This window comes from Dipodomys ordii, unplaced genomic scaffold (assembly GCF_000151885.1).
Source record: "Dipodomys ordii isolate 6190 unplaced genomic scaffold, Dord_2.0 Scaffold67, whole genome shotgun sequence".
In the NCBI taxonomy this organism is placed as follows: Eukaryota; Metazoa; Chordata; class Mammalia; order Rodentia; family Heteromyidae; genus Dipodomys; species Dipodomys ordii.
Genome location: NW_012267283.1, coordinates 6,308,744 through 6,331,135, shown reverse-complemented (window position 1 = coordinate 6,331,135; position 22,392 = coordinate 6,308,744). Strand labels below are relative to the sequence as shown.

The following is a 22,392-nucleotide window of genomic DNA, read 5'->3' as shown; positions in this document are numbered from 1 at the left end:
ATAGCACCATTCCTATACAGCCCCAAAACAATTACCTAAGTGTCTTAACATTGCTGGTCTTCAAACAATGAAGTTACATAGTCATTCCCATACTCTAGAGCCTTTCCAAATGTGGAATCTCAATAAAAAATCAAGTTCAATTTAAGAAATTAATTTATGTTAATTGAATTAATTTATAACTTAGTTGAACCATTTCCTTCCTGTAGTCCTTATCATCTCACATTACCAGATGGGGGACATAAAGTGATGGTGTGAGGTACTATTGGTTAAAAGCAACAGCAACTGTACCATAATAATGATTTGGGTGAGTAGAGAATAGAGTATTAGTATGCATTCTATGATTAATAACACTATTTCAACTTAATGAACAGTGCTACAATGAATTATAAAAGAGCGATTGAGTATAAACTTTGTTTCCAATTCAAACTTTAAATTTTAAACCATTTTGAACAAATGAAAAGTACATCTTAGTAAGTGAATAATAAGTGAACAAGCTAATGAAGCACATCAATTAAGACAATTAGATACAAAGAATTATGTTACAGTGACCTTGGTGCAGAAAGAAATCATGCCTCCTAGAAATGCACACATGCAAACTCGGGCATCTTTGTGTTTAACGTCTTTAAATTGTTAATTAAAATTCATGGAAAATAAGTGGTACCAGAAGATAATCAAATAAAAAATAATTATACAAAAGTCATAAGGCTGAAAAGAACATGCGCTGTATTTATTTTAGTTTTGGACCAATCCAGGAAGTTGTGACACATTTTGAAGCCAGTTGTCTTATTATAAAGTTGAAATCATTAGAAATTCTAAATACAATTATTCAGAAATATATACCATGTATAAAACTGCATTGTTTTAATGCATATAACTACATGGGTATATATGTATATTCATATGTAAATATATAATATATAATAACATAATGTAATGTAATCTATAATATAACTATATAGTATAATGTAATATAAAATGTAATTAAATAGTTGTAGCAATGCAAATATATGTATATATTGGCTTATCTCTCTTCTCTAAGATATCAGATTGTGAAATACAGGATTTGCTTTTTAGCTTTACAGATTGAGGAAAATTACAATGCCCAGATTAGATTTCTCTCTGTAGAAAATGCCTTCGTTTTTAGTTACATTTATCTTAGAGTCCATATTTTATAGTATGATTTGATGGTCACATTTAAATTTAAAATCTAAAACTTACGAAGTTTGGTTTTAAATCAATATTCTAATGAGTAATAGTTTTCAACAAGGCAAGTCACTTTTTGAATCTACATAAAGTGTATAAGCATGTTTATGAATAAGCAAGTTATAATGGTAAAATGACTCATGAAAGGCAATGTGGAAGTTGGTCGGGAATGTCATGATACCCCATATTGACTGCACAGATGTCCTACCCAGCAAAACGAAGGCAAAGAGTGCTGAAGAGGGTGGAGCAAAAAGAGGATGAGAAAAGACCAAGGAAATAAGGGAACAAAGAAAATCAGGAAGGAAGAAAGAAAAGAGAGGAAAGGAATAGAAGATGGCAGTGAGAAGTATAAAGATTGGACAGAGAGAAAGAAAACATCATTACTACTCACTTAAAATATGGTTTTGTCTGTGGAGAAAGTCAGAAAAATAATCTGTAAAACTAAAAAACTGAGAAAGAGCAGAAGAATAATTTATAAAACTCAGTAGCAGTTACTGAAGCAAGTACAACTAACTGGTTGGAGAAGGTACTTTGAAACTACCACAGGGAAACATAGGAAAAACATTAAAAAGATAGAGCCACTTCCTGAATACAACCCCAGTAGCTCAGAAAAATAAGAGTAAGGACGGCTTCAAATGTAACAGATTCTGTACAGCAAAGGAAATATTTACTAAAATGAAAAGACAGCCTACAGAATGGGAAAGAAATCTTTGCCAACTATCCATCTGGCAAAGGATGAATAGCTAAAATATATAAAGAGCTCACAAAACTAAACACCTACTAAAGAATCAATGATCCAAATAATAAGTTAGCAAGCAAGTTCAATAGATAGTTCTCAAAAGAAGAAATACTGATGATAAAATACAGGGATATACACACACACACACACACACACACACATGAAAGCAAATACAACACAGTTTGGGAGGTTTGAGAACGGGGAGAAGGAAAAGAAGGTGATTAAGATAAGTAACATGAACTGCATCATAGTGACACGTGAAATGACATAATAAAACCCCCTGAAAACTGTAGCATGTGGGTGTCCATGAAGAGAAAGTTCTATTGCACACACATGAGCTGGACAATGCCCAGAATACATTCAGCCAAGAATCCCTGATCAACTTGGAGTCACACGAGGTCCAATCTCAAAGCATGGACCATTCTACATGGAGCATTTTAATGCTAAACACTACCCTTCGGGGCCGGTGACACACAGCCCAGAGAGATAGGAGATGGACGATCTCAGCCCTCAGCCAATTCTAACGTCACTTCTGACCTTTGGGGCAAGAACGCTGGCGTAGACAAGGCAAAGGGGACGAGCAGACCTGGGCTGACATCACAAAGTGGGCTTGGCAGGTGGGGTGGGCTGACCCTCCGAGCCTACGTCCGGGTCATCCTCCCCAAGCTAGCCTTTCCAGCTGCCCGGAGAAAGAGAGTCAGCCAGGACTCGGTCTGGTTGCTTTCAAAGCCGTTAAGCTCACCATGTTCGCCCGCGGTGGCCGCCTGACCAGTGCGCTGACCACGCGCCTGCTCGCATCACAGGTGGGGACCCGAGGAGCGCACAGGGTGGGGGAAGAGTACAGGAGGCCACATCTGGCAGAGCATCTGGACCTGACATTCCACATGGAGAACCAGATTCTCGGGTCCGGGGTCCTGGATGTATGTGAACCAGAGGGCACAGCTAAGGACCAAAATGGACCAAGTGATCCAGACATCAGTTTTGGGCACTAGCTTATTCTGTGAAGTTAGCCACCAATTGCTTTCCCTTCCCAAGTTGAGGCTTTTGCTCCTTTCCCAAGTGACAACACGGAAAGGGTTCCCCTATTCTAGAAATTGACTTTCTGGTGGACACTTTCCTAAACTGGCCACTCATCTGATTTTCACTGCAGTCTTTAGGCTTCTGACCGGCACTGGTAATGGTACCAGGCCTTGTAACGATTTTTTTGAATTTTTTTTAATCTTTAAGTAGTTGTACAAAGGAGTTGCCATTCAACAAAAAGCAGTTGATGAATATAGCAGGTCTTGATCAATGTCACCCCTTTCCATATTCTCACCCACCACTCCCAGCCCACCCTTCCTTCATTCCTTAATTTTTTAGGATATGTTAATTTTTTAGGTTAAGTATTGCATATTTTTTGCCATTGAACAAAGCAGTTTATGTACACAATGCATCTTGATCTGTGTCATCCAACATTTTCACACACACCCTTCACCCCACCCCTTCCCTCATTTATCATAATTTTGTGGTATACAATAAATTGTGGGCTGCATTCTTCCCTCTTTCCCCTTTCATTCATTCTTGGCCTCGCTCCCCTCTTGCAAGTACCCATTTCCTGGTACATATTTTGTTGGGCTTTGACTTAGCTTTTCTAAAGAATTAATACTGTTTGAGCTCACCGTAGAGTTCATTACACCTCAGTTAATTTGTTTGTAAGCACATACATAATAGCCAATATGTTTCCTTACAAGTTTTCTCTGAACTTAAGAGTTTTCAAGTTTCTACCAACATTCTCTTAAAAATCGAGGTTTTGGTCATCATTAGAATGAACCCTAAGTTGGACATAAGGGTGAGGCAAACACTGATGATGTCCTGCCCCAGGCCAATCTGTTCAGTCCTGCAACAAACTCTGGAAGATCACCATTCCTTCTTATTCACATACCACCTCCCGCACCGCAGGTGCTCACTGTATATTGGCCCCCACCAGATAATAAGGGTCTGTGTCTATGACCAATTATTTCATCTTCCAGATGTAGCTCTTTTTCTTTTGGTCAGTCATGGGGTTCTGGGCCTTGGGTGCTGTCCTTGAGCTCTTCTTCAGTTCAAGGCAAGCGCTCTACCACTTGAGCCACAACACCACTTCTGGGTGGTTAATTGGAGATAGTCTCATGGACTTTCCTGCCCGGGCTGGCTTTGAACCATGATCCTCAGATCTCAGCCTCCTGAGTAGCCAGGATTACAAGCATGAGCCACCAGCACCTGGCTTCAGATGCAGCCTTATTAAAATTGTAATACCAGCCCACTTTTTATTCTGCTAACATTCTACAAGTAGTTTGCTTTGAAAGCACAAAATAGTGTCCGCAAAGTGCAGAGACCACTGAGATTGTTTTTTATGTTATTTGAGCAATAAGAATATAATAAAGATGAACAGATGTGAACAATGAACTCAAGATGATTAAATCTTACATACATAAAAAATACATAATGTGTTTATAAACAAAAAATAATAGGTCAGTACAAAAGTCTAATGCTTCCTCTAGACAAACAGTCTAGACAAACAGCCAATTTAAGCAATAACTGGTCCTTAGTTGCAGATTCTAAATCCATGGATTTTTCTGATTTTATTAGCTTTAGAAAATGAGCACGTTTCACCACATATAACATAAGATGTATCTGTGAATTCCAATGCCATAAGAGTGTCTGTGTGTGCCCTTCTATGTATGTACATACAGATACACATGTACAGAGGACAATTTCCCACAGGGTGTTTCCTAGTGAAAGTTAGGTTCACTTAGATGAAGAATTAAGAGGTTACACAACGATCCTGTGATTATTGAAAAAGTAATGGTTCTTAAATAGTTCTATAAAACTGGTACAGCTAGATGCATCAAATACATTTCCTCACTTTGCATCTGTCATGAAAAATGAATATAATTCAGGCACCTGGTTCCCTCAATTTTCCTCTCCTAGAATTCACATATTCTACTCCTCCATTATTATGATGCTGCTTGATAGCACTTTACTAATGCATTGCTTAAATTTCAGTCCTATTTTTCATCACTGGCTGCTCTATTGAGTGTAGAAAATACAACAATTCACTTTTGTAAGAAGGAATAGTAATAATAATAATAGTAGTAATATAAAGGTTTCTCCTAATAAACATTTTCATTGTGCCTCCAAAAGATTTTGTAAAGTGTTTTAGGTGCAAAATCCTGGCACATATAATCCTGAATTCAGGTGAGATCTTGACTAAGTAAGGGAAAACTGTAAACTTAAATTAATCCAAATTGTATTTTGCCTGTACAGGAGTAACATTAAGACACATAGACCTTTACATACACATCTTCTCATGAAAAAGTGGCAAAAAGGTTAATTCCTGATCATGCACAGTAGCTATGTGTTCAGCATATTTTATATTAGTTATCTTTATTAACATCTCTGCATGAACAAGTCTAAGGAGATTTGATAGAAGCACACAATACATTTTTTCAGTGTACTGTATATCCCTTGTTTCTAGACTCAGATGTGGTTGTAACAGAACATCACATATCCTACCTTTCCCCAAAATATTTAAGTTCACCTTATCTCTATCCAGGTGTGTGCATCCTTTGCTACAGGCCCTAGGCAAGATGATGGAACATTCTATGAATTTCGTACCTACTATCTTAAACCCTCAAAAATGAAGGAGTTCCTAGAGAATTCTAAGAAAAATGTTCATCTTCGGACAGCTCACTCTGAATTGATTGGATATTGGAGTGTAGAATTTGGAGGCAGACTGAACACAGTATTTCATATTTGGAAATATGGTATGTCTTATCTAATTTAGGTGTCCAGTACAAATATTCATTCTGGGGGCTGGGAAGATGGCTCAGTGGTAGAGCGCGTGCCTTGCATGCCTGAGGCCCTGGGTTCGATTCCTCAGCATCACATAAGAAAAAATTAAAAAAGCCGGAAGTGGCACTGTGGCTCAAGTGGTAGAGCGCTAGCCTTGAGCTGAAGAGCTGAGGGACAGCGCCCAGGCCCAGAGTTCAGGCCCCACGACCAGACCCAAAAAAAAAAAAACACAAATATTCATTCTGTTAGATGTCACATGACACACTATTGGATCTATATTACAATAGATACACCTAATTTAAATAAAACTATTAAAAAGAAATATAGTACCAAAAACAAATGTAAATTCAGTGATTACTGTTCTCAGTGATCCACTTTTAACAACCCTTTCCCAAAATCTTATCATAACTAGGAAAATATTCATCTTCATATATCAAATAATAAAATTGTAATCCAGATGTAAAACACAAATGGTGTACTAGACAAAGAGTTAGCGCAGGCAGAATTTAAAGCAGTGCTTGCAAAACCCCCAAGTGTGGTAACAACACAGAACAAAAGTATCTTTTCTTATTAATAAACTAGGGCTTAGTATCAATATTGCAGCAAAAATAATTCACTGAGGGAAAAAAATAAATGGAGGTTGAGAGGAGATGACTGTCAACTTTTGAGTCTCTCTCTTTTGAAGTTCAATAATTCTCTTATGTTGAGAGACCATTTGTACTTGAGCACATACTTGAGTATGGCTGTCATACTATGAAGATGAAGGAGGAGGAGACTTCTCCCCATTTGAATTTACCTAACCCTGAAGAAAGAGAATCAGTTATAAAAATCCCATCCATGTTTGCTAACATTGTGCCTGGTCTTAACAGTCCACATCAGAATGCCCAAAGAACTCTTAATTTCATTGAGGGTTTGGTCACGGGTGTCCAAATTAATGTTCCTAGAATACTCCATTATCAAAAATTTTCATTCTATGTCTAATGCAAGATTATTTTAAGGGTCTTCCCTGATGTAATAGAACAAGCCACATTAAAACATAACTTACACTTTGGATATGATAGAACTTAAATCATGGCTCACTGGGAAAACAAAGTCCTCATCCTCACTTCGTATGTAAGACAGGTGTAATTCATTATCCCCAACATAACATATATGAATTTTACCATTCACCTCATGAGATCTAGTAGTAAATATGACACTAGGCCTATACATTGGTAAAAGTTTGGGTAACTTACAAAAGAAAGATATGAAAGTTGTTGAGAATGACCATAAGCCATCCATTCTTTGAAATGGATCTGTTGTTGTTGTTGGTTTTAAGCCATTTTAATTCAGTTTGTTAAAAGTTATTCTAAGTATGCCTTGTCTTGGCCACCTACCATTACTAAGAAATCATATAATATTTGCCTAAACTGTCCTTGTCAGCTAAATGCCTCAATTGAATAAGTGATGCACACACACACACACACACACACACACACGAGTACTGTGTGCTGAGCCTTGTGCTAAGTCTTTCTCATATATGAATTCATTGGATCCTCACATCACCCCCAGTCATGGGTGCTGCATTATCCTTTCCAGTTTTACACACAGAGAAGGTGACCACAGAAAGACACCCAAACTGACTCACACTGCCACTCAGGAAGTGGTAGAGCCTTTGGAGCCCAGTCTCTCGTGTGACCACAGTCCCTTGCATTTCTGTTCCCCATGAGAGCATCAGTACCCTGCAGCCTTTTGGTCTCGCCACAATATTCCTAAATGCTGTGGATAAATTCTGCTGGACTGGATAAAATCCAGAGAAATACAGTTGCTTTGAAGTTGAATTGTTTTTCTTTTTGCTTTTCTTAATGCTTTTCTCCCATAGATAACTTTGCTCATCGAACTGCAGTTAGGAAAGCCTTGGCTCAGGATAAAGAATGGCATGAACAATTCCTCCTTCCAAGTTTGCCTCTCATTGATAAACAAGAGAGTGAGATTACTTATCTGGTCCCTTGGTGCAAACTAGGAAAACCTCCAAAACAAGGTAAGACTTCCTCCTAACTACTTTGAATGTTGGTGAATAAAAATGCTGAACCTCAAGCGATAAAAACCAAAGTTCCAGTGGAAAGAAATAATCATTTGTTTTCAATAAAAACATCTTATTGATATAAAATTAAAGCTCTATGCTTATTCTTTTTTTAAACAAAAGTGAAAATTGAAGTAAAGAATTGTTTTCTAAATATAGATTTTGAAACTGGGTAAAACTTAGCCACATTATGGGAAAAATCATACACTTGTCGATAGGGTTGAGAAATTTCTCCCTAGGAGCAGGAACCATGATCTTGAGAAATAATGAGTAATATATGAATACTATCAAAGATTTAAAACAATGTGTGTTTGGATATAAAAGCATCTTCCACACATCACAACAAATTGATTATTTAGGGGAATGAATTACCTGAAACTGACAAGCTGTATTGCCATAATTTTTCACTAATTTCTCAGTTTGCAAATAATTATTTACAATATGTAATAATTTAATTAAAATAATTTAATATTTAATTAATATACATTTTAAATTTATTTGTTTTGATTGGTTTAATTTATTTGCTTAATTTATTTATTTCACTTCATCTTTGTGTGTGTGTGTGAGTGCGTGTGTGTGTGTGTGTGTGTGTGTGTGTGAGTACTGGGGCTTAAACTCAGGGCCTATGCATTGTCCTTTAGCTTTTTCTCCCAAGATCAGCACTGTACCACAGTTGAGCCACAGTTTCAACTTCTGGCTTTTTGGTCATTAATTGTAGATAAAAATCTCACAGACTTTTCTGCCAGAGACGGTTTCAAACCATGATCCTCAGACCTCAACCTCCTGAACTGCTAGAATTACAGGTGTGAACCACAGTGACTGGCTCATTTATTTCTTTTCCAAAAGTACAGACTTGGAAAATTCAAAAATCTGATTTGTTTATAAATTTTCAATATCTGTTCCATTGATAAATATTTTAACGTTAAGATATTTCAGAGCCAGGCACACAAGGTATCCACTCCTGGATACTTTGCTGTTATGGAGGCTGAGATTGGTAGGATGGAAGATCTAAACCAGTCCAGGCAAAAGGTTAGTGAGATTCTATCTCAACTAATGGAAAAAAATAAAAGTCTGTGCGTGGTGGCACACACCTGTCCTGGCTGTGTGAAAGTATACACAGAAAGAATCACTGTCCAAACTTATATCGGCAAAACACAAGACCCTATTCAAAGAAAGAAACAAAGAGGGGGGGAGGGAGAGAGAGTAAGAGAGAGAGCAAAAAGGAATGGGAACATGGCATAAGTGCCTAAAAAGCATAGGGCTGAGTCCAAAATGTCATTACTGCAAGTAGTCATTGCGAAATAAATAAGTAAAGTTCAAATAATCTTTATACAGTGTCTATTTTTTTTCTTTTCTGTGTAATTAAGTTTACAAAACTTACTCTTAAATATGGGCAGGGTCTTAACATAAAAGCAAAGAAAAATCATGGAAATATAATATGTGTAAAGCAGTCTGTATAACTCTCCAAATCTGCATATGTAGATGAGGCTTCCACTGGAACAACACATAATGATTCTAAATTATAGGATGTCCTCTGTGAAATAATGCTTTTTCTCCCTATTCCAGGTGTGTATGAACTGATAACCTTTCAGATGAAACCCGGAGGCCCAGCTCTGTGGGGTCATTCATTTCAAAGGGCGATTCATGTTCACATCAACCAGGGTTATGCAACACTCATTGGTGTTTTCAATGCAGAATATGGAGCACTCAACAGAGGTATGGTTGTCTATCTCTTCCAGGAGACTTAGATGTATACAATGATCTACTGATAAGTTCCTTGGATCACTGTGACTTCCTCATTAGAGTGCTTATTTTTTATTGTCAAAATATTAGTGTTTTGTAATGAAGGTTGAAACTACATTTTTACATCCTATTTGGAATGTTGACAACTGGCCAGGTACCGAAATTTTCTATTTAAAAAGGAAAAAAGAACAAGCCAGATGTGGTAGCTCATGCTTGTAATTCCAACTATTCAGAAAGCATAGATTTTTGAGGATTGTGGTTCCAGACCAGCCATGCAAGAAGTGAGTAAGACCCTAAATCAACCACAAGCTGGGTGTGGTGGTGTGTACCTGGATAAGCAAAATAAGGCCAGACAACTACCTGAACAATAAAGCAAAAAGGGGCTAGTGGTGTGGCTCAAATGGTAGAGGCTTTATCTCAAAGTGTGGCGCCTTGAGCTAAACCCTTGTGTTATCAAAACAAGTATTAACACTTACCGAAGCTTTGTTCAGTGCTAAACTACTGTTTTCCCTGATACATCAAAATAATTAAGTTTAAAAAGTGAAAGAATCTTGAGAAATAATCTATTTCTCTTACAATCATGTAGTCCTTTAAATGTACTTTTATTGCTTTTGTAAAAAAAATCATTACTTGAGGTAGGGAGATTGTTTCTGGGCAAATATAATGTATACTATTTTTAATAAATATTAACACCCCCACCCATAAAAATTTACTCATTTTGGTATTGCAAATTCAGTAAATATCCATATATTCAGAGAATATCTACCTTAAGGGATAAACAACAACTAAGAATATCTTCTTAGTATTTGAAAAGCTCAAAATGTCTATTTACCTTCTTACTGTTTCTTTTTTTATATCCACTGGATATCTAACACTTGGCAATAATCAGTGATGAGCTTCTGATCTTTACCCAGAAATGCTCCTAGTGATAACAAGGCTCATCTAAAATAAATGACACCAAGCCAGGTGCGCCAGTGGCTCTTGCCTGTAATCCTAGCTATTCAGGAGACTGAGATCTGAGGATTGAGGTTCAAAGCCAGCCCGGGCAGGAAAGTCTGTGAGACTCTTATCTCCAATAAACCTCTAGAAAGCCGGAAGTGGCACTATGGCTCAGGTGGTAGAGAGCTTGCCTTGAGCTGATGAGTACAGGGACAGTGCCCAAGCCCAGAGTTCAAGCCCCACAACCGACAAAAAAAAAAAAAAAGAATGACACCAGGAGTATTTCAGGTTTTGGATTTTTAAAAATTAGGGATGTTCAATCTATACATACAAAAATAGATGTCTGCTTAAGATGAAGAATAGATGGAGAAAAATTATGAAATTATCTCATACCAGATACTAAAATGAAATCAAGATAGATTGTGGTTTGGGATGGAAAATATAATTCATAGCAATGCTAAAGCAGTATGTAAATTTTAATATTGTGGGTAAAGACTATATTTCTAAGGTAAAAGCAAATCAAGCTGGGTGCAGGTAGTTTGCTGGTGAGGTACTAACAAGGTAATCCTTGCTATTCAGGAGGCTGAAATCTGAGGATCACAGTTCAAAGCCAGCTTGGGCAGAAAAATGTATGAGACTCTTATCTCCAATTAGCTACCAAAAAAAGCCAGAAATGGAGCTGAGCTCAAGTAGTAGAAAGCTAGCCTTGAGCATAAAAACTCAAGAACAGGGGGGCAGGCCCTGAGTTCAAGCCCCAGAACTGGCACACGCACACGCGCGTACATACACACACACACACACACACACACTCATGGCAAATCAAGAAGCCATAAGGTAAAAAAAATTATGCATTAGACAACTGCATTATACAAAGACTCAAACTTAGTGCATGCTCCAAATATCAATAGAAACAACTTTTGATGCATTTGTGCAGTTCACGTTCTTTGGTGGAGTGAGAATGCAGATACTCGTGCTGCAGGCAGACATCGTTCCCATGAGGACCCCCGAGTTGTGGCTGCTGGTAACTTATTTCATTGATGATGAATTATTTTCAAAAACCCAAGTTTGATTTAATCAATAACTTATATTCCACTTAAATATGTTTTTTTCCAGTACGGGAAAGTGTCCAATACCTGGAGACTCAGCAGAATATACTTCTGATTCCTACATCATTTTCACCATTGAAATAGCTTCTTACTAAAATATGACTTTACTAGCCGATATTAGATGTATCTGCCAATGGTGCTTGAATTTTCTCAAGAGAACTTTTATTTGAAGGAGATGGTAAGCTAACTTCCTATGTCTTTTGCATTTTTTAAATCCCTATCATTGGGAAGTAAGAGTTCATTTTCCCAAGGAATTTCAGTACTTGTTACACATTAAAAAATACCTGTCCTAAGTTGTCATGTCGAAAACAAACTTTACAACTTTGGTGGTGGGGGGGAGTGGGGAGGATTGGGTGGGGGGGCTGGGGGGAGGCTGGGAAGGGATGGGAAGGGGAAACAAAGGAGGAGGCTACAACGCTTGATAAGAAATGTGCTCATTATCTTGCCCATGTAATTGTAACCCCCTGTACAGTATTTTCACAATAAAAAATAAACTTAAAAAATACCTGTCCTGCCAGGCACTGGTGACTCCCACTTGTAATCTTAACACTCAGGAGGCTGAGATCTGAAGATCATGGTACAAAGCCATCTTGGGCAGAAATGTTCCCATGAGACTCTTATCTCCAGTTGATTACTCAAAAAACAGAAGTGGTGCTATAGCTCAAGTGGTAGAGCACTAGCCTTGTATACAAACAGGCTCAGGGCAAGCACCCAGGCCCTAAGTTCAAGCCCCACAACTGACCAAAAAAAGAAAGAAAAAATATGTATCAATTGGAAAATAATGTTATTAGGTCATAATATTAAAAATCTTTTAAATCTCTGGTATATAGGCTGAAATGTCTGCATTTATCCTTAATTGTCCTTTACTTCATTTTGAATCTTATTTAATGAAGATGTTTAAAATATCTTTGTTTTGACAAAATCTTTATGGATATGGAAATATTTGCACTCATAAATGCCTGCCTGTATATTTTGATTCTTCTTACTGTTTTGTATTTTTATCATCTTTTCCAGATCAATGGATTAAGGTAATGAGATTGTGGTAAATTACCATCTTTGTTGTAAATATTGTTTCATTTAGATGTTATTGTTTACATCTTAACCATCCCTAAAGAAGGTTTCCTAGCTAGTGGTACTATTGGAGGGGGGCGGGGTTGCAAATGTTAGGAGGTGAGGGCTACTTGCTGTAAATAAGTAACTAGGCCCATGTCATTGATAAAAACCTCAGGCACCCATTCCTGTCTTTTGACAGGATTACTACAGAAGGTCTCACACTTAGCCTAAGCAACTATACAACCAGAGTTTTCCACTGGCGTTATCCATACTCTAAGCACACTGTCAAATCTCCTACAGCCAAAGTCCCCACCAGGCTCTAGGGTTCCTATTCATTTACATTTCCATTCATTCATTTACAGTTCCTATTCAGTTAACATGTTTCATATGCATTGAAAATGAAACATAACAAATTATGAATTAGCTATTTCTGAGGGAAAACTGAAAAACAGAAAGCACTAAATAACTCAAAGATTCAAAGGACAGGTAAGTTTCCTAGTAAGATTTTTTAAAAAATACCCTGACACTGGAGGTAAAAACCTACCAGAGACATAGTGAGATTTGGGCAGAGAGTGAACTATCAGAGTCTGCTATTGCAATCTTCCTTTAAGAGGTTTTCACACGCACAGTTAGATGGCCGTGTTATTCATTGCAATCAATGTAAACAGATATCGATGTGACATCAGCTGTCTACCCAAAGTCATTTAAGGTCTTATACCTGTACAACTTCCCTGCCTTTCTCTTTCTCAAACTAATTTGAAAAAGAGCCAATGGCTCTTTTCTTAGACATGCCCATCTATGGTCCTGACCAAGATTTATGAAGAGGTAGAAGACCAGGCCCAGAGTAACCATACTGACTCAGTATGAGAGCCAATGAAAGTGAAATTTTATTAGTGAAAGCTTCACTAATAAAATTCAGCATGAGGTCACTATAGGTCTGCTTCTGTTAGATTCAAGAGAATCTACGAACCATGGCTCTTGGGTAAAAAGCAAAGGAGATGGGCACCAGTAGCTCACACCTGTAATCATAGCTACTCAGGAGAAATCGGAGGATTGCACTTCAAAGCCAGCCCAACCAGGAAAGTCCATGAGGCTCTTATCTCTAATAAACTATTACCCCCCCCCTCAATTCCAGAAGTGGAGCTGTGGCTCAAGTAGTAGAGTGCTAGCCTTATGTAAAAGAAGCTTAGAGATAGTTCCCAAGCCCTGATTTCAAGTCCCAGGACTAGCACCAAAAAAGAAAAAAAAAAAAAAAAGGTCAAAGAGGAAATGTGGGAAGCAGAAGAAACCATTTTTAAGTTAGGCATATAAGGACTAGGGGCAAGGATTAAGTGGTAGAGTCCCTAGCTAGCAAGCGCAAGGCCCTGAGCTCAAACCTTAGAACCACCAATTAAAAATAAAATAAAATTTTTTGGAAAAGAAGTATGTCAACCTTGTTTTCCAAGAGATATCAATTGACTTTGAGTTATTTCTGCTGTGTACCCATGGCTAATGCCTGCAATCCTAGGTGTTCTGGAGGCTGAGATCTGAGGATTAAAGTTCAAAGCCAGACTGGGTGGAAAAGTCTGTGAGACTCTTACCTCCAATTTATTACCAAAGAGTCAGAAGGGGCGGAAGAGGATATATCACTCAAGTAGAAGAGCACCAGCATGAGGCCCTGAGTTCAAGTGCCTACACACACACACACACACACACACACACACACACACACACGAATAGTAGTTTGTGTGACATCTTGTAGAGATGAAGACAAATAGATACGTTGGACAGCATTGGATAATGAATGCTCGATCAGAAGTTCATAAAAAATGCCATGCCAGGTGTGAGCAGGTGAAGATAGACAGTGTGTCCAGTTACGGCTGGGAGAGATAGAAACCACCATACTTAATGAAGAAAATTGAAACAAATTACAAAAGTTCTAAAAATGCTTTCCTAATTAAAAAAAAAATTCCCAACTCTACCATCAGGCATAGAGATTATTCAAAGGAAGAAATTTGCAATGCCTAGATTAGGCATTGCATTTATTGCTGACAGGTTTTTACATGTCATTGTTATTAAAATGTACTATCCTATACAAAAGCCTTAGGAAAAACAACAGGATATCTTAAAAAAATGTTTCATATATGTGTATAGTGAATGTTCATGGGTTTTAATACTAAAAGTTGCTCCTATATGTAGAAACCACTTCAAATTAATTTATACCATAACATTAGAATGTTCATAAACTTTCTTGTCATTGAGTCTTATTAACAAAGATGTTAGCAAAGACATTAGCTGCAGAAATATGACCACAGGTTGCAAAGTTCACAGATTTGGTCTTTTTCCATCTGCACAGCATGTTCAGCCATGTTCAGCACAAAACATGTTTAACAAGTACTTAGTGAGATCAGGAGGACACCATAAGGAATACTGAATGAAACTTGGTTTTTACTTTTATTGAAAGTTGCCTATTATAAATAGCAAAATTTATGGGGTGCTGGTGGCTACTCCTGTAATCCTAGCTACTCAGGAAGCTGAGAGCTGAGGATTGAAATTCGAAGCCAGCCCCAGGCAGGAAAGTCCCTAAGACTCGCATCTCTAATTTTAAAAACTACTCAGAAAAGAGAGGAAGTAGCATTGTGGTGCAAGTGGTAGAGTGCTAGCCTTGAGCAAAAAGAAACTCAGGGACAGTGACCAAGCCCTGCATTCAAGCCTCAGAACTGGCACAATATAAACAAACAGACAAATAAATAACAAAAGTAAAGCAACTCACAAAATATTATCAGAGTAACTCACCTTTCCTGAAATATTTCCTCTGATACAAAATCAGGTATCATAAAATTTCTGTAAATTAATTCTCTTCATATTCATAAGCTTAAATTTCAACATAAAACCAGCAAAAATAGGTGGATACACCTTCAAGGAAAGGAAAGTTAAGCTATGGCGCCATCTAGTGACATTTAAAAGTAGCTCTAATGAAAGAAAGTCCCCAGGTTCACATCTGTCCTCTAATCTCATCAAGGTCAGCATTGGACCCACCTCTACGGCTTCCATCTACACAATTGCATGAGCCTGACCTTTAGACAAAATTAAACAGGTAGATTATTTCTTTTTACCACTTCTTAATCTATCACATTGCAACTGATACCAATTTTTATATGAAGCATAAAAATGCACTTTCACATCAAATTCTATGAGATAGCTAGAGAATCCTCATATACGGGTTTGAAGATTGTAAATGTGGCACTATTTAGGACAGATAAATAAAGCATGCCTTATTGCCCAGTAATTCTATTTCCACGAATGTATCCTAAAGCAAGGGTGTGTAGCATCCTGGTCATGAAGCAAGGAAAGTCAACTGTTGGTATTCAGAGGGTCTGGTAACTTACATAGGCAAAATGTTGTATCTACTCTTACCAGTAAATAAACAACATTATTATCAGAACCTGTGACATGTAAGCCACAAAAAATCTTAAATACTGCCCAATTCTATTTCTAGTCGTTGAAAATACACCCAAATTTCTTTTATATTCGACACTACTTAAAAATTCTCTTACACCAGCTATTAGATTTTGTCATTTAATACCTTAATAAAGAAGACTATTTCATTAAGAGATGTGCATAGTATTAGGGCTTGAACTCTGGGCCTGAGCATTGTCCCTGAGCTTCTTTTTGCTCAAGGATAGTGCTCTACCACTTGAGATACTTCCAGCTTTTTCTGAATAGTTTATTTTGGAGATAAGAGGCTCATGGACTTTCCTGGCCAGGCTGACTTCAAACCATGATCCACAGATCTCAGCCTCCTGAGTAGCTAGTATTACAGGATTGAGCCACCAGTGTCTGGCTTATGCCTTTATATTTTGATGATCCTGATTCAATATAATTCATTTTCTCTACAGCCCTCTGTATTTTCCTCTGGGAATTCCCTCTGCCTTCCTGACTGCTAGAGACATTTCATGATAAATCTGTAGAAAAATGGTAAAGCCAAGGGGTAAGAAAAGCCTTAATTCATCATGTAAAAAATACTGCCTGACAACTAGGAAAACCTACTTTAGATTCTCAAGGAATAAGAAATAAAACACTGTTGTGCATTTGCTACATCTATATATTACAACAGTGATTTTTTTTAACCTTGAAATGTCAACCACATGCAAGAATGTGAGAAACAAACTTAAACAAATAATTCAGTGAATTACAACCTAGCAAATACTGAGATAGCCGGGGCCTTCCCTTCAGTCACAGGAAACTGAAATAATGTGCATATTTCACACATAGGACATGAGGACATGGGAAGTTTCTCCATAGGTCTTACACACACACACACACACACACACACACACACACACACACACAGCTTTAGGAGCAGGCATTTGGCATGTGGTATTAAACTTTTGAAACTTGTATGTCTAATAATATATTCTACTAACATTCTATTCATACTTAAAATGAATATAGAATTCCACATTGCGTATCTTTACTTTTTTTTTCTGTTGTTCGTAGGGCTTGAACTCTGGGCCTGGGTACTGTCTCTGAGCTCTTCAGCTCTAGGTGAGTGCTCTACTACTTGAGCAACAGTGCCACTTTTGTTTCTGGTGGTTAATTGGAGATAAGAGTCTCACAGACTTTCCTGCCCAGGCTGGTTTGAACTGTAATCCTCAGATTTCAGCTTCCTGAGTAGCTGGGATTACAGTCATGAGCCACCAGTGCCTGGCTCTTTTACTTCATTTTTTTTTTTTTTGGTCGGTTGTGGGGCTTGAACTCTGGGCCTGGGCGTGGTCCCTGTGCTCTTCAGCTCAAGGCAAGCGCTCTACCATTTAAGCCACAGCACCACTTGCAGTTTTCTAGTGGTTTATTGGAGATAAGAGTCTCACGGACTTTCCTGCCTGGGCTGGCTTTGAACCATCAGATCTCAGCCTCCTGAGTGGCTAGGATTACAGGCACCGGCGCCGGCTTACTTCATATTTTTAAGGCAACTTATCATGGGAACTACTAAGAAAATAGGGTGGGTTCCCTCAAAGAGCCCACTTAGAAAATTGTACAGTGAAGCTCACTACTTAACAGGTCATTGTAAAGTCAAATCCAAGAATCAAATGTAGACATTTTAGGAAAAATTCTGGTACTAAAGATAGGAAATAAACCAAGATAGAAAATGTCAAATGAAAAAGAAGATATTGTAATAATTTATTATTTTTTAAAAATACTTATTATTTCCCGAGAGATAGAATATTGAACTTGCAAAGTAAATAGAAAACATTTTGTGAAGATGAAAAAAAATATTCCAAGGAAAGTATTTAAAAGGGGGGGAAGAGATCTTGAGAATAAATACTGTAAAAGTAGAAGTTTATATTTCTATGTGAGATTAAATTGTGCCACATACCCCACAAAAAATGTAAAAAAAGAAAGTAAACAGAAGAACTGGTAAAGAAAATCAGAGGATCAACTAGAGGCCTTGTGTCCCAACAGCATAACATCTTGAGCTCCACATGAAAACAATTTAAAGAAGAGTAAGTTTTTCAGTGCTGTTGCCAGATGAATTTACTGAGAATGACACACTTTTTGGAGGGGGTAGAGCGGGAGAAGCAGCTTCCCAAAGTGCATCAGGTTTCCCAGAGAGTAAGAAATAATTCTCAAACAAAGAATCAGCATTTCCAACTTCAGCGAGTTTCTTATAGAACTTATTATACAATAAAACATTGCCTTTACAAAAAACAGAAAAGAGTCCCAGTGTAGAATTTTATACCCATCAAACCATGAAGCAAAGGAGTTGACCCACCTTTTCCTAAGACATCACACACCAGGACAGAAGTGAAGCACTGGCAGAGCAGGGTCAAATACAGTTGAAGTATTGTCACTGATAAGCCTTTGTTGTCTGCAGCCTTTTTTTATTGTGAAAATACCATACAGAGGGGTTACAATTACACGGGCAAGGTAATGAGTACATTTCTTATCAAGCATTGTTGCCTCCTCCTTTGTTTCCCCTTCCCATCCCTTCACATCTCCCTCCCCCAGCCCCCGCTACCCACTCACTCACCCCCCCCATCCCACACCACCCCCCCCACCTCCCCGCCAAAGTGAAGTAAGCCAGGCCCAAAGAAACATAGGTCCCATGGTTTCCCTTATTTGCAATAACTAGTATATGTCTGAGACAAGTGGAAAAGGTCAGATAAGGTAATGTTAGGAAAATGAAGCCTAAGATAAGTATTCAAATGTTTTTGTTTTCATGCAATTGTTTCTAACATATTTATAAGATGATTTCTTTGTTGCTTTGTATGTCCCTTCCCCAAGATATAATCCCTGCTTTCACTGTATTTGATGTTGGTATAATTTGTGGAGGGGAAGGGAAAACACAAATTGTTTAAATAGGGATACAGGTGGACCCATTGCAACAATGAGATGTACAAGACATTATGTCTGCAGCCTTCTGAAAGTTTTTTTTTCTTTTAAATGGGCTGAGACATTGGGGCCTGAAAATTCTAAACTCCAGAAGTAATAGCTTTTACACTATTCTCCTCTACCCCTGTTGCATAGAACAAACCAGGTTGCCAAACAGACTGCCAACACCCAAAGCATGACTTCAGCTCCATCCTCCCCCCCCCTGCCCCCGTCCCCCACCCCAGCAAGGGGCTCATGGAAGTCCAGTTGTCACAACTGCAGCAGGTGGGCAAACACAGATCTGCATAATGGACTGTACATGATTGGCTGAAACGTGAGGGCCCATTAATTATTGGTGCAGACAGTCCTCCCCTCTTCCACTGACTACATAAGCAAGCTGTTCGATTGGCTTTGTGAGTAGCTAGCAGACACCTCCACCTTCCATCCACCCAATAAAGACTTTCTCTCCAGTGGTTTTATCCACCTTTTTCTGAGGCTTTTAACACAAGAGAAGCAGGGGTGGCAGTAAGGAAGCTGCCCGGCATCACAGCACCCCCTTTAATACCAGCCTGATCAGCCACCAGGGTGAAATTTACCAGGGCCGCAGCTGGCAGGCAATGAAGAAAGTAAAACAACAATGTCCTGTGGGGTTCATAACGCCAAGGCCTAAATGCTGTGTCAACACACGAGCTGTCAGAGGCCCCGGGGCTGGCTGCGGCTGCTCCACCTTTATCACCCTGCTGCCCAGAAATATCACAAAGGCCCAGAATACTTGAGTAAAGAAAAAGCAAAACAGCTGGTTTGTCATGGAAGGAGAACCCAGAATCAGTGCCATGCCATATTAGAGAACAAGAAAGCCCCTCTGGAACAAGACAACCAGGAGTCCTGAGAGGATGACTCCAAAGATGCAGCTGATAATGCTGGTTCACAGGTTTAATCCTATGGATAGGAAAGTCATGTTCAGGGGAATTAATTGGGTGACTCATAAATGGTAGAAGGAAAATGAAAACCATATAAAATGGAGTGAGAAGAAACACCCACGCTCATATTAAGATCACAGATATAAGCCATGTAACAGCAGTCTTACACTATAAAGCAATTTCTCGTGTAATTCAGACCTAAGGAAGGAAAGATTACAGTGGCTAGTATGCAATTTCAAGACATCAGAAAATCGAGACTCCTTTTCTCTTATTCCACCATCATCATCTATCTTAATATTTCAGGGACTCAGCCATTACAGCCACATTCCAGCAAGTACAAGTAAAGAAGCAGAGAAGGAAACAGCTCCTCCCTTCTCCATTCCTGTAGATGACTTACAGGTTAATGGACTGACATTTTTCACTGGCTAGGACTCAGTCACATAACCACAGAGCTTAGTGTTCTCTTAAAAAGATGAGAGCACAGAAGGGATATTGAGAATAGCTAGCAGTACAGGTGATCGCTCTCCAGTGTGTTCCCTATAGGTACCTTACTGGTAATTCAATAATTGCTGATGTAATTTTCCTTTTGCATCTCCAACAAGCTACATGTACCCAGAGTGTTACCAGAAAGTCAACCAGTTATCTACCCCCACTCCCTGCATCACCCCAGCAATTCCTATCCCTCTGCCTAGTCTACAGGGCTGGGTTCAACCGTAAGTCAGGAAGTTCACTTACAAGGGTTTTTCTCTGAGATCTTGTGATTTCACCCTACATTTTAAGTTTACTTTGCATCTCCCTATCTTTCTTGGATAGCTGCTACTTATCAAGAGGGCTTTCAGAACTTAATCTTTGGTTCCCTCTCAGAACCAAACTACCTACCAAAGCCTGCAGCACAAAAGTTCAGAAACTATTGATTGAATGAGTGCATTGGTAAACTGTTCTATGAAACCTGGCACTGGTGGCTCACATCCTAGGCAGAAGTGGGATGTCTGAAGCCAATCCAGGCAATCCATAAGACTACATTTGCAATTAGCCAGCAAAAAGCTGGGCTGGAGGCATGGCCTATGTGGTAGAGTACCAGCTGAGCAGGGCCATGTGAGGCCCTGATTTCAAGCTCCTGTCCCAGCAGCAACAACAGACTGTTAAATGAAGTTATTCTGGTGAAAATGAAGTTATTCTGGTGATTACATCATTGGTCAGTTTTCCTTTTCCATCTGACAAAACTGTTTGATTTCAATCCAGGCATGTTTAAATTTTGATTTTTTTTCTTGGGGTGGTAGGGGGGTCAGTTGTAGGACTTGAACTCAGGGCCTGGGCATGTCACTGACCTTTTTTGCTTAAAGCTAAGTTCTACCACTTTGAGCCACAGTGCCACTTCCGGTTTTCTGGGGATAAGCTTCTGACCGACTTTCTTGCCCAGGCTGGCTTTGAACCTTGATCCTCAGATTTCAGCCTCCTGTGTAGCTAGGAGTACAGGTGTGAGCCACCAGCACCCAGATTTGCTTGCATTTTTATTGTCGGGAGCCAAAAGTTGAGTCTCTCAACATGATAGGCTTGACTATCTCACTTGAGGCTGAGTTTACAGAATCCGACCTTTTCACCCTGCCCTAAGCAAACACCCTGCAGCTGCTTCGGCCAATGAAAAAGCTTCCTTAATGGCCAATGAAAAAGCTTCCTTATTCCAACCATATAAATAACCTGTGTGAAAAATAAAAATTTGCAGCTTGATCAGAATCCCTGTATGGCTGTCATTCTTCGTGTCTCTTGTCCCTTCATTCCTTCTCGCTTAGGTTCACATCCCTGGTTGACGTCCTGCAGGTCGGGACATTTTATTTCACATCAAGCCCCATTCTTCTGAACTCCACAAAAAGTTAACATACATATGTGTGTATACACATATATCAAAGCCTCTATGTATCAATATATAGGATATTGGCATAGAACACATTGATACATATGGGTATATTATATATAGATATAGATCCGTCTATAGATATCTATATCTATATGGATATATAGACATATACTGACGTATAGGTATATCGATATCTCAAAGCTTCTCAAGAGATCTTGCCAAGGTGGTCAGAAAGATGGAAAAGGTACTCCGCAGGTAAAGGTGAAAGGTCGCTGGTCGGTTCCAGGTCTCTGACCTCCACGAGGTTACCGGCACAGCCCTGCACAGCGCACACCCCCAGGCGCCTCTCCTCCCAGCTCAAGGACTCTCTGGCCACGCTTTCCTTTTCCACTTCGGTATCACTGACCTTTGAGCCCAGTGACAGGCGGCCCGGGAAGCTGCCCGGGTCAGATCTACCATCCCGCTGGCATCTGACTGGGACCAAACACTCCAGGGCGCGTATCCCAGCGACCACAGCATCCCTGCCGTGACGGCGGGGGCAGGGCTGACCCTCCGAGAACCCCGCCCAGGCCCCCCCCGCCCTGTGGGCACCTGGAACAGGGTGACAA

General features: G+C 39.0%; 2 protein-coding genes across 2 annotated transcripts in view; both read left to right on the top strand.

The window, feature by feature from the left end:
- The first annotated feature begins 2,685 nt into the window (after positions 1-2,685).
- The window catches only part of LOC105990749 (protein NipSnap homolog 3A), a 33,921-nt gene continuing 14,214 nt past the window's right edge, over positions 2,686-22,392 (top strand). Inside the window, exon 1 of the mRNA XM_013023232.1 lies at positions 2,686-2,745. Within this exon, the coding sequence (XP_012878686.1) occupies positions 2,686-2,745 (60 nt within the window). The remainder of the gene's footprint in view (positions 2,746-22,392) is intronic.
- LOC105990730 (protein NipSnap homolog 3A-like) lies at positions 2,827-11,689 on the top strand. The gene is made up of 6 exons (XM_013023215.1): positions 2,827-2,862; positions 5,517-5,727; positions 7,617-7,775; positions 9,384-9,533; positions 11,434-11,520; positions 11,613-11,689. The coding sequence occupies exons 1-6, from the start codon at positions 2,827-2,829 to the stop codon at positions 11,687-11,689; spliced, it is 720 nt and encodes a 239-aa protein (XP_012878669.1).